This window comes from Pelodiscus sinensis, chromosome 2 (assembly GCF_049634645.1).
Source record: "Pelodiscus sinensis isolate JC-2024 chromosome 2, ASM4963464v1, whole genome shotgun sequence".
Lineage (NCBI taxonomy): Eukaryota > Metazoa > Chordata > Testudines > Trionychidae > Pelodiscus > Pelodiscus sinensis.
In genome coordinates, this window is record NC_134712.1 from 142,983,787 (window position 1) to 142,997,241 (window position 13,455).

At 48.6% G+C, this 13,455-nt stretch overlaps 1 protein-coding gene across 1 annotated transcript in view; it reads left to right on the forward strand.

The window, feature by feature from the left end:
* The window catches only part of GALNT12 (polypeptide N-acetylgalactosaminyltransferase 12), a 73,300-nt gene that overhangs the window by 40,372 nt on the left and 19,473 nt on the right, over positions 1-13,455 (forward strand). The window contains exon 6 of the mRNA XM_006137085.2: positions 8,084-8,260. Coding sequence (XP_006137147.2) covers positions 8,084-8,260 — 177 coding nt within the window. The remainder of the gene's footprint in view (positions 1-8,083; positions 8,261-13,455) is intronic.

Genomic DNA, 13,455 nt, shown 5'->3' on the forward strand with positions numbered 1-13,455 from the left:
ACCACCCGGGGACCCGCGGGGGATCCCGCGGTATTCGCCCTCCTCGACTCGGGATGCAGCCAGACGCTTATTCGCCCCGAGGTACTGCCTAACACCGCGTTGGCCGAGGGGGAGCTGCAGCTGCGGTGCGTCCATGGGGATGTGAAGACCTATCCTCAGGTCCGGCTTCCCTTGACGGTACGGGGAGTCACCCGAATGATGCGAGTGGGCGTGGTGCCGCACCTGCCATACCCTATGGTGTTGGGTCGTGATTGGCCAGGTCTTACAGCTCTCATTACAGACGTACCGGCACCGACCGAGCCCCGCGTGGAACTCCTGGGGGAGGAACTCCAAGCAGTCCGACCGCAGGGGTCGCTCGACAGGGAGGGCCCCGCCGGGCGCGACGCATCTGAACCGGCCAACCCAGGGCGCTCGGACCCGGAGGACATGCCGGTCGCGCCGGACTCGACCGACTTTCCCCGCGACCAGCGGGAGGATCCCACCCTGCGGGAGGCCTACATCCAGCTCGCTTGTGTTGATGGGACGGTGGTGGATCCACAGAGGGCGGCGCACTGGCCTCGGTTTGAGCTACGAGCCGACCAGCTCTACCGGGTCGGGCGGAACCCGCAGACGCAGGAAGAAGAGGCCCAGTTGTTGGTACCCCGGACCCATCGACGAGCCGTGCTGAGGTTGGCGCACGACCTTCCCGCCGCCGGGCACCTCGGGCATGAGAAGACCCTGGCCCGAGTTTTGGCCCGCTTCTTCTGGCCCGGGGTGTACAAAGAGGTCAAAGACTATTGCCAGTCGTGTCCAGCCTGCCAGCTCGCCGCAGCTCCCGGCGTGCCGAAAGCTCCCCTCGTCCCTTTGCCCGTGGTAGGGACCCCCTTTGAAAGGATCGCCTTGGACATAGTGGGGCCCTTTCCGCGGAGCGCGGCTGGATTTCGGTATATTTTAACAATCATGGACTATGCAACCCGGTTCCCTGAGGCCGTCCCCCTCCGAAACACCCGTGCCCGCACGATCGCGAACGAGTTGGTGAGGATTTTTGCCTGGGTGGGGCTACCTCGAGAACTACTGACAGACCAAGGAACGAACTTTACATCCCGGTTGCTGCGCCAGGTCTGCGACCTCCTGGATATTCACAAGCTACAGACCTCCGTCTACCACCCCCAAACCGACGGGCTGGTAGAGCGGTTCAACCGCACCCTGAAGGGGATGCTGAGAAGGTTCCCTCCGGCGGACATGAAGCACTGGGACCAGCTTATCCCCTTGCTCTTGATGGCAGTGCGGGAGGTGCCACAGGCCTCCACTCGATTTTCCCCCTTCGAGCTCCTGTATGGCAGACGACCTCGGGGCGTCCTCGATCTGGTTAGAGAGACCTGGGAACGGACCCCCTCCTCTTCGGTCGGGCTTCTGCAGTACGTACTTCGACTACAGGAGAGACTCACGCAGGTGGGGGCCTTGGCTCAAGAAAACATACAGGCAGCCCAGCGAGAGCAGGAGCGAGGGTATAACCGGGGAGCCCAGGAAAGAGTGTTCGAACCCGGGGATCGGGTGCTGCTGTTACTCCCCTCAGAGGAGTCAAAACTGCTGGCCCGCTGGCAGGGGCCGTATGAGGTATCCCGACGAGTGGGCCCAGGGATCGCTCAGGCGGAGAGCCTTCACGGCCAGCAAAATCCGGACTGAGGCAATCGCAGCAACGCGGCTGCACTTAGGGTCCCTGGGCCGGGGCGCAGTGAGACGGGTGGGCCTGCGCCCCTTTCCCCCCCCCCCCCCCCGGGCCGTCCCGGGTCCCCTCCGGGAGGAGGACGGGATATGGACACGCCAGGAACTGTGGCCCGCCTCATAGCAGGAATGGGGGGGGGCTGAGATTTGGGGAACAGGGCAGGCAGCAGGGGAACCCCCCCCCCCCGGGAGATATTTAAGGGGGAGGGTGTGTAACAGGGCAGCTGCCCTGTACTGGCCCCTTTTAAGTGCCAAACCCTGGCCTGGAGCAGGCCCGGGGAATTCAGCCCAGCTGGGCGGCGTTGGCCAATTAAGGCCCAGCTGGGAGCTATAAAGGGGAAGGGCTGCTTCAGCACAGGCAGTGTGAGCCTGGCTGCCGAGGGAGCAGGACGCTCTCTGGAGCTAGGGCAGGGCTAGAGAGACAGGCTGGGCCAGGACTCTTGGACAGCCAATCGGCCAGCCTGCTAGGCCTGCGGCAAGGCTGTGAGCCTGGCTGCCGAGGGAGCAGGACGCTCTCTGGAGCTAGGGCAGGGCTAGAGAGACAGGCTGGGCCAGGACGCTTGGACAGCCAATCGGCCAGCCTGCTAGGCCTGCGGCAAGGGTGTGAGCCTGGCTGCCGAGGGAGCAGGACGCTCTCTGGAGCTAGGGCAGGGCTAGAGAGACAGGCTGGGCCAGGACGCTTGGACAGCCAATCGGCCAGCCTGCTAGGCCTGCGGCAAGGCTGTGAGCCTGGCCGCCGAGGGAGCAGGACGCTCTCTGGAGCTAGGGCAGGGCTAGAGAGTTAGGCTGGGCCAGGGCGCTCGGACCGCCGGCCGGCCAGCCTGCTAGGCCTGCGGACAGGCCTGCTGGGGAGACATCAATCCCCCGGAAGGGGGGGCTCAGAGCGAGTGATTTGGGCACTGCCGGAGGGCAGTGTGGCGAAGAGCGCAACGCGACCAGAAGATTCCAGAGGGGAAACACCACGTGAGCGGAGGCCTGTGCGGGCGGAATGGACTGATTCCGGAGACAGATGACGGACCCCCGCTACGGTGGTGAGTGACCCCCTCACAAGAACAAATAAATATTAGACAATTGGTTACTACTTGTCCAGTAGAGAAAGTACATTCTCTTGCAAAAACAAACAAAAAACTCCAAAAGCAGCATACCTATCAAATATTTTTAAGAATAATTGTTGATAGAAATGCCTTATTTGATAAATATGCATAATCAGAAGTTTCTTCACAGTTTGATAAAACCACCAGAAACAAAATGTCCAAGGTAATATAAAACAGTTTCACTCTGGAATATGGTAACTGTTTGTGATAGAGACATCTGATTATTGTATTCATGTAGAACATTTCTTTAAACAAAAGCTCAGTGTTACAATGATTATCATTTTGTCTCTAATATTTACATAGTGATGATTTGTAAACCTCTTAACACTTCCTAAATAAAATTCAGTGCTTCTGGTAAGGTAGTTCAGAAGAGAACTTGTAAGAGTCAGATGTTTTCCTGCATAACATTCCCAGAGGATACTCTATATAGAATTTTCCAAAACTGAAAGCCCCCTTTCTGAAATGTAGCTGCTGACATTTGTCACCTCTAAATAGAGTTTCAGTCTTCTATACATTAGAGAGCCTAATGGCTTTTGTGCACAACTCCTTGCTGCAGAGTGCATGGGCATAAGTTGCAGAGTGCACTAAATTGGCACTGTGTTAATGCTAAGTAACCCTTTAGTTTGTGCTAGAGTGGACTGCAGGAGGCAGTTACAACACAATTTAATGTGTACTGCAGCTCACACCCCCATAGTCCCTATCAGGGGGCTGTGCAGACGAGCTGTGATATGCTGTGCCTTTAAAATATGTATTTTTAGGCCAGGATTGCTAGGGATCTGGTTTGATCAAAAAGGGACCCTTCAGGCCATTAAAATTCCAACCAGCTGTGCAGCAGGGCTAAGGCAGGTTTGCTGCTTGCCCTGGCTTAGCATGACTCCTGGAAACAGCCAGTGTCTCCCTGCAGTCCCTAGGCACAGGACAATCAAGGAGGCTCCGTGCACTGTCCCCATACCTGGCACCAGTTCCACAGCTCCCTTTGGCCAGGATCTGCGGCATAAGTGAATGTGGGCAGCATATGGATTCCCTGGCCCCCATGCCTTAGGAGCCAAAAATACCAGCTACGTCAGTGAGCCGCGAGGACAGGCAGGGAACCTGCTTTAGCCCCCACCTGAGGTAAGTGCTGCTGGCTGGAGCCCGCCCCGAAGCCCCGGTTCCACACTCAACCCACCTCCCCCAGTTCAGAACCCTCTCCTTCACCCTAATGCCCTCACAGAGCCTGTATTCCACCCTAGCCCTAAGCCTTCTGTACTCTAACTCCTTCCCAAAACTGCACCCCAAACCCTCTCTCACACCCAAGCCCCAACATGGAGCCTGCACCCCAGCCCTAGCTCCTAGCCACCTTCGGCACCCAAACTCCTTCCTGAAGCCCCAATTCTGAGCTTTCTCCTGTACTCCCATCCTGAAGCCCACATTCCTATCCAGAACCCACACCCCCTCCCGCATCCCAGCCCTCTGCCCCAGCCCTGAGCCCGCTCCTGCATGCTGAACCCCTTGGCTTCAACCCGGAGCCCCCTCCTACACTTCCTACCCAGACTCACCCCTGCCTCTGCCCAGTGAAAGTGAGTGAGGATGGGGGAGAGCAAGCCATAGAGGGAGGGGGGAATGGAGTGAGTGGGGGTGGGGCCTCAGAGAAGGTGTGAGGTGGTGGGGGCTCAGGGCAATGGCAGGGCAGAGCTGTTTGGTTTTGTGTTACTAGAAAGTTGGCAACCCTACTTTAGGCATGTTTCTTCCTTTCACTCACCAGTTGACCTATACTGAACCTTGGAACTTTTCCAATTATGCTTAAAAGAAAGCCAGATGTGGTTTTTCTGTCACTCTATTAGCCCTGTGGAAAATGCAAAACAAAATAGAATTAAAACCTCAGACATGCTATCCCTAATTCTCATTCTAGAACTGGCCCATGAGTCATGTTTCTTTTCACTAAATTGTATTTGTAGCTCCACTAAATTAATGAAAGACTAAACCATTCCTGTGAATTGTTTTCTCAAGTGATGGATGCACATAAGCTGGAGAAGTACAAATAGGTAGCAAGTGTTTTTTGGACAATTGTATCCTTTCCATCTGTATCAGGCTCCAGTTGTTCTATTTCACAATTAGGGGCTGGCGAGCTGTTATCTTTTACTGCTAATTTAGTACTGCTGGGGAATCTTGACTGAACGATACCCTAAGGGCATCAGTAATGCTGGGAGGGGCTGGGTGGGTCTTTCAGTGTCTGAGTTCCCTTTGATAAACCAAAAGAGACTGACTTAATCCCCACAAGCTTGCAGTGCGCTAGTCCATATTAATTTTAGCTGCTGCTGCTGAATAAAGGTCAAGTGTGTGAAAATGGGTCTGCTCTCCTCTGTAGTGCCTACTAGAACCATATCTTCATCCAAACAAACAACAATTTTCATTGCTTCCCTGCTACTTTCATAACCTCTTTGTCCCTTTATATTGCTTATAACAAGAGATAAAAATATATTTGAGATAACAGGGAGCTCATGGGACAAGCCTGCCTCACTTTTGATCATATCCTAATAGCTTCCCCCTGTTCTTCATTCAAAGAGGGGAAGATAGATTACCTGCTTGCATAATAACTTGAAAAAAAATAACCTGGCTCACTGAAATATATAATATTCTGCAAAAAGCATCTACAGCTAGTCCATGTTAACCATTATTGAAAGCCTTAACTAGTTTAGTGCAGCAGCACAATTTTCTGTCTTTCCTCTAACTTCAGAACTCTTTATGAAGCTGCAAAGCATGTCACATAGTTAAATGGCTTTAGGTCTCTTCCAGAAGTTTTCTTGATAATAATCTGTAGCTCTCTAACCTTCGATGTATTAGTTTTACCTGGAGGTAGGCCAAACCAGCTGTTCATCTTGGCCACCATCAGGACAAGTGGCTTCCTCCCTGTATCTAGAACAGGCATGTCCAAAGTCCGGCCCGTGTTCCGGTTTAATTTCAGGTAATTTGGCAATATCTATCTTTTATGGCCCCCAACGAATCCATATGTATTGAGATGAATACATTGTAAAATCTCAGTTAATGTCAGTTGGTCTAAATCAGTTATAAATATATTTGGACACAACATGTATACTTGGTGTTATGTTCCTGTTCATATTTTTTGAACTTAAAAGTTGACAGACAACCTTTATTACCAATAATATGTAATGTACTTTACAATGTTCCTGACATATATTTCAGCTTCTTGGATTTTTTTTTCATCTGGCCTTCAGATTTGAAAGGCAGAGTGATTTAACACCTGTTTAGATTTGTCATCCATGTGACGAAATGAAAAGTATGCTGTTTGCAATAAACTTTGCATAAAATAGTTAATTTGCATTTAATTTTAATGGTTCAAAGAATGTCAGGCAAAATGGTCGGCCCTCACGCATGTTCACGTCATCAAATCTGGCCCTCTTTGAAAAAAGTTTGGACACCCCTGATCTAGAAGATGCTGCTTCTATTTCTGCTGAAGACCGTCTGCATACTCTGAAAGACATCATCACTTCATCATAATCAGGAGTGCTTGAAATATATTTAAATGAAAGTTTAGGTTTACGTATTTAAGATCTAGGGCCAAAGACACTTTCCTATTGTATATGGGTATGTCTACACAGCAAAGTTATTTCGAAATAACAGCTGTTATTTCAAAATAACTTTCTTAGCATCTAGACAGCCAAACTGCTATTGCAAAATTAAATCAAAATAGCAGAGTGCTTATTTTGAATTTGGTAAACCTCATTCCACGAGGAATAGCGCCAAATTCGAAATAGCTAAATCGAAATAAGCGCTGTGTAGATGCTTACTTTGAAATAGGGAGCCTCCAGCCCCACCACTGCCCTTCCCCAGGAGCAACCCCCCCTGCAATCCTGGCCACTGTGGGCAGTCCGTAGTGCGTCTGGGACAGAAGAAACCCTCCCGGGGAGGGGACTTGCACCACATCCCCCTCCTTTTCCCTGGGGCAGCCCATCCCCTCCTTAACCGCCCCGCCCATCCCCCGGGCACAGTGGCCGGAGACTGCCATACCTTCATGAGCACTGCTCTGACCGTGGATCGCTGAACTGGTTCCCCACGGATCGCTAGCTATCTGGCATGGAGAGCTTCCATAGAGCGATGGCCATACGGTTGTGGAGGGGAATGGCGGGCCTCATGCGTGTGTCCCTCATGCGTGTGGCCTCATGCGTGTGTCGCTGCAGAGCAGGAGCGAGCCACTTACAGAGCTCGATGAAGGTGTCCTTCTTCATCCCGAAGTTCTGGGTCCATTGTTAGTCCTTCCAGGATGATGTGGTTCCACCAGTCGCTGCAGGTGTCCAGACGTCAGATGTGGTGGGTTATGCTGGTATCCGGGGGCTGCTGCTGCTCCTCCTCGTTCCCCAGGAGGGTCCAGAAGAGGGTCGGGCTGCCGCAGATGTTTCCAGGTAGTCTCCAGTAATTGCTGCTAGGCTTGCAGCAAGACATCCAAAATGAGCACCAGAGTGCCCAGGGGCAGCTCTGGCTCCATGGCACCGAGTGCTGTGGTGTCCCAAGTCAAGGCAACGAAAGCAGGCGGAGACAAAAATGCTTTGCTGTCCCTCAGTGAGGCAGGCAAGCAAGCAGGAAAAGCTGAGAACCGGCTGTCCAGGGGGGTCCCTTTAAGCACAAGCTTCAGATAGCCTCAGGCAGCAGCCACACAAAGTAACTACTGACCTGATGCCCTGCTGGAACCAGTTTCAGCTGGCCTTAAATGCAATTCAGCATCCAATCAGTGTGGACGCGCTATTTCGAAATAGCAAAACACTATTTTGAAATGCATTTTGTGTGTAGATGCGTTATTTCGAAATATCTTATTTTGAATTAACTATTTTGAAATAAGATATTTAGAAATAACGCTGTAGTGTAGACATACCCTATGCTATTTAATCCAACTCTCTCCGGAGTAGATATGAAGTCCAAAAAGGAGCAAGAAAGCCCGAATTGCCCAGTGCAATTAAGCAGAGCACATGGGATCATGCTTTGAACATCTGTCTTATCTCATCTTTGCAAATCAGAACTCCAGTGAGAGCACCTCAGTAATCCTGAGTTCTGACTTCATCATTATCTTCCCAAGTCTCCCATTGATGTGCTCTGATACCTTCAATTATTTTACTGTAAATTGAGAATCATAGTTGCCTCCCTCCCAAGACCATATTTATTGTTCACAAGATGCCTAGAGATTTTTGGAAAAGAGCTGTAAGTACAAAGTATTGTAAAGTGGTGGTGTTTTGCATATCTTGTTGATTACCCAGTTTTAGATTGCTAATATATAATGCAAATTCTTTGATTAGATCTGGCAGTGCGGAGGAAGTCTTGAGATCCACCCCTGTTCTCATGTAGGCCACGTTTTCCCAAAACAAGCTCCCTACTCGCGGGCCAAGGCCCTGGCTAACAGTGTGCGTGCTGCAGAAGTTTGGATGGACGAATACAAAGAGCTTTATTACCACCGAAATCCACATGCACGTTTGGTGAGTTTGATACCTGTTGTGCTAAGCACTGAACTTGTATTTCTTTGAATTGAATAGGAAAAGTATTTATTATGGGTTTTGTTGTTTGTTGTTAGTAGATAAATTCAAGTGTTTTGCAAAGTCATGTCTTTCACTGACATAAAATGAACGTTGTCTACAGGGTTAATTTTTAATATATCTTGAAAAACTGGAGAAATTCCATAGGACTGGAAGAAAGCAATAGTTGTGCCAGTATTTAAAAAGGGTAAGCTTCATGCCCCTGGTGATGACAGGCTGGTTAACTCGACCTTGATGTGTATTGGAATAGTGCTCTCATTACAGGATAGAAATACAGTTAGTATTACCACTCTTTTCATGGAAAACAGGTCTTATGTAATCAACTTGGCAATGTTCTATAGCAAGATAAGTCTGGTTGATGAGCGTAACTCTGTTCTGTGCAGTGGTGTTCTCGGCAAGTTGTTCCCAGGATATTAGACCAGGTGGGTGAGGTAATATCTTTTATTGGACCAACTTCTGTGGGTGAGAGAGAAAAGCTTTTGCGGTAAACAGAGCTGTTTCTCTCACTAAAGAAGCCGGTCCAATAAAAGATTTTACCTCACACATCTTGTCTCTCTGAAAGTAATTGTTAACATGAGCAATTTGTTTTTTGTAAGTTTAATTTAATACTATAGAATTTTCTGATTTTAAAGTATTAACATGGTACAAAATTAATCTGACACATTAGTTTGATTAAAAATAAATCTCAATGTAATTGTTAATGGGGAATCATAAAGCAGTGAATGCTGCTTGAAGAGTTTCAGTGCCTTTTTTTCCCCCAAAAAACCCAACTGTAGCTATTTTTTAGTTGTATTTTAGGAATAATGTGGAAAAAAGTATAAAGTCATTGTTGCTAAAAGTTGGCAGGTAACACACAGATTGGCAGGAGGGTTAATCATGAGGACAGGTCATTGATATATAATGATCTGATCACTTTATAGGCTGGACGTAGATAAGCAATACGCATTTTGATACAATCATGAGATCATACATCCAGGAACATCTGTTGTATTCTTATAGCGTGGTACCTCTCCTGGAAAGCAGTGTCTCTGAAAGATCATTGTAGGGAGATTTGACAGTGATGCTCTGGCAAAAAGAGTTAGCAGCGTCCTTGAATTTATAAATGAAAATATAAGGTAGGAATAGCGAGATTGTGACACATCAGTGATTAGCACTAGTAAGACAATTCCTTGACTATTATGTCCATTTCTGACATCTACATTTTTTTTAAAAGGATGGTGAAAAATTGCAGAGGGATGTGAGAATTGATGGAAAAAAGGATACAGAGTCTGGAAAGTATTCTTTACAATGAAAGATTTAAGGAGCTCAATTTATTTTGCTTGTCAAAGACAAGGTTATATTATCACTATAAGTATCTATACAAACAGAAAATATTTAACATTGCGGAAGTAGGGGAAAGGTGATTAATTTAGATGTCTTTCTAAATAAGATGCTTTAGATCAGTGGTTCCCAACTGCCAGCCTGTGGACCGGTACCAGGTTGCAAACTGCTAGCTGCCAGGCCGTGGCACACTGCAGCTCAGTGGGTTGCTCGCTAGGACCCAGCAGCAGCAGGCAGAGACTTTGGGAGCCAGGGCTGGGCTTGGCCCCCACAGCAGGAAGCAACTCACAGCCGCTGCTGGCAGTGTCTATGGAGCAAGGCTCCGGGCCTGATCCCTGAGTCCCAGCAGGGGCTGCTGCTGGGCTCCCAGAGCCCATGCTGCAGCTGTGAGGGGGAATCTCCAGGAGGGTCAATCCCACTGCTCCCCAGGAGCCTCTCAGAGGGCATCACCCCTAGCCTGGCCAGGACCCTGTCTGGTCCAGCCCATGCTACAGAGCGGGCAGTGCTTGGTGGTCAGGTAAGAGAGAATTCCCCTCCCCTTTTCTCCCTCCCCTGGGAAAGGGGCCCCCAGTCTTCCGGGGGAGAGTTTGGCCCTGGGCTGCTGGCAGCGGAGCTGGCTGCAATCCCTGCCCAGGGACAAGGGAAGCTGCTGGCATCTCCCAATGTGTGCAGGGCCGGGGGAGCCAGCCCTGGAGGGGGCTGAAGAGGGGCAGGGCAGATAACAGGGAGTCAAGGGGGAACAGGGATGTGTGAGGTGGATGCAGGAGACACTGAAGTTAGGTTGGGGGAATTCAGGGGAGACTTATGGGGCAGATGGGAGCAGGGATGCAATGGAGGGAATCTGAGGAGGGGTCACAGGGAAGGAAAGGGGGGATGTGGGGAGAGGGCTGAGAGAGGCTGTGGAAGCAAGAGCAGCCTGGCTGGGGAAGGGAGAGACACAGGGCAGGCGTTGTACAGGAGGAGAGGGGGAGATACAATGGCCGCTTCCGCAGCCCATCGGGAATGGGGGGGAAGGCACAGGTAACTGGGGGTAGCACTTGGCGGCACCAGCGCCCCTCCCTCTGCAGGCACTAGTTGCCCCTGGGGGAGGGGCTGTCCCACCTAGCAGCCATTGGGGAATTCTTTCTGCAAAATTTTGTTTAGTGTTGCAGATCTCTACGAACTCTGATCCGTTACAGTGATGTGAATTGTGTGGTACAGATGCAAGGTAAAATAACACGTGGTCTTTTAAAATTAATTACCATAATGAATATGCCAATAAAATGTTAGCGACCCACCAAAAGTTTATGATGGGTTTGCTGGACCGTGGTGTAAAACAGGTTGGGAACCTACTGCTTTAGAGCCGTGTAAAGGGCTCACCCTCTCCTCTCAAGCGGGCCCCTTCTGTTCACAAGCTTCCCACTCCAGGGACTGGCTCTGCGAGTGGAGGGTATCCCAGGTGCCCTTTCTTCTGGTTCACTTAGGACTGGGCTTCTTTCCTGCCCCCTTGAGTAGCTACTGGGGTTGGAGGGGCCTAGGCCTTCTCAGTCCAGGTACCTATAAATAGCAGTTGTCCGCTAATTGTCAGTCCTTGCTATTCCACTGCTCCGGCTCCCTAGGCCACTTCCCCAAGAATCTGCTCCCTCCTTGCCCTCTCTCAGGGTTTTCTCAAAGTCCTTGCAGCACAGAAGTCACCCATTAAAATGTTGTGTTAGAACACGAGATTGACGAAACAGGGCTGTGTATAGTTTTTCTGTATCTCTTGGAGAGGGAATTGAATGCCTTCCAGAGTGTGGGAATGTTTCTGATGGCATCATGTATGATGGGGAGGTGGCAATAAGTGCCGGTGAATTTCCCTTTATTTTTTTAATTTTATAATTTTAAAGTGCTGGGTGGCTGCAGAAGGTTGTGCTGAATATTTAACTCATTAAATGAAGTGTTTATGTTAATTTTGTAGAGGGTCTTTTTCAGTTGGATTGCTGTTTAGGCTGAGGACTTTGCTTTTTGTTTTCCCCAAGATGGTACCCACTGAATTGTGGTTCCCATGACAATGAGATGCAACACATGGCTCCTGGATCCTGATACAAGATGTTCCTTACTGTGCCTGCCGTTGGTAGTTTGAGAGCTCTCTGAAGTGATGGGGTAAAGAGGCATTCCAGGAGGAAGGGGGATTTCCAAGGGATCAGTACTGAGGACATAGACCCAGTGGAGGGCATAGTCATGCAATAGGAAATAGTGGGCTTTGCTGGGGAGAAAAGGGGGACACTGGGTGACGAGGCTCTCACTTGTGCCCAATCCCAAGTGATAGCCATTAGGAATTTGGGAACAGTTATATCTGAGCTCATAACAGCCATGTTTCTTTTCAAGTTGGACATAAAACACTTCACAAAATCCTACTGGCATTTTAAAGTAATCTTAATCAAAACACAGTTTGGGCGGAAGTTAAGTACTCCCACTGAAATGAAAACTTTGGGAGAATCTTAACTATGGATAGTGCTGTGGCTCCATTCATATTAACATCACATTGTTCTGTCTATCTTTTAGTCTGTCTGTATCTGGGATCTCCCTCCCATTTAGCAGTGGTGACAGGAAGGTGGTCATGATCCTTGACACCTTTGTGCTACTTTCCTGGGAGTCTCAAACTCTAGGATGACTCCTCACATTGTAAACTGCCCAGAGAGAAAAGCATTCAGAGTAAGCCATTGCTAATCAGAGAAATATTCAGCAAAGGAAAAGTCACACACATTAAGGAAAATTGTTGCATCTTGTCTTATCTCAGACAAGTGGTTCAGAACTTTTCCACATGATGCCAACAAACCTGAGTATGGATAGGAAGGAGCTGGTAAGTAGAGTGCCTCTTTCTTCTCAAAAAATAGTGAAGAGATACTCATTTATGGGCTTACCTTTTAGTACAGTTCTCAACTTTTACAGCCTTATCAAATACATTTGGGGTACGTCTACACAGTAGTGTGTACCTCGAAATAAACTACACAATTCGTACTGCACAAATTGTGTAGCTTATTTCAAAATAGCTTATTTCAAAATTTGGCACTGTCTACACAACACTAATTTTGAAATAAATCGTTATTCTGGCATCTTCCTTAATCCTCTTGCAAGGAGGTTTTCAAGAAGCTGGAATAAGATGCCTGTTATTTCAAATCTATTTTGTTAAGATGTGCACAACACTGTTTCGGGATAATGGACGTTATTCCAAAATAGCTCTGCTGTGTGGATGTATCCTTAGTTTGCTTTTTTATGTTGTTTGTTTTTCAGTCTCCTGGCACCAAACTGGAATTGAATGATATGTCAGGATGGCTTGGAATGTAGTGTACGTATAGGGCACTTAAGGTTAATGCATTTGCCCCATGCATCCAGGACTGAAGAAATTTTTCTAGCAGTGTCTGTCTGGTCTGTGTATGTGCCCCTGTTGTTCTTGTGCTCTGCATCGAAATTATACAAGGGGCTGCCCTTCTCACCACTTGTGGTTTCAGATGGAGCTTCATTGTTCATGCTTACTACTTCAACTTTTTCCTGTAACAGTTTACCCTAACTAACAATACTAAATAGTCTCAAAGGAGTAGCTGTGTTAGTCTGTAACTTTAAAAACAACAAGTAGTCGAGTAGTCCTGTAATGAATATGAGAGCGAGAGAGAGAGAGAGAGAAAATAAATAAATAAATAGTGGGAAAAACCCACTTCTTCAGATGAGATGATCTTGAGCCAAGGTAGATACTTGGGTTCTATCTCCTCAGATTTTGGGATCCTCGTTTGGATTGGAGAGGGATTCCTATATTTACCCACAATAGCCACATTCTTCAAAAGTAGTGGGGAAAGTTCCCC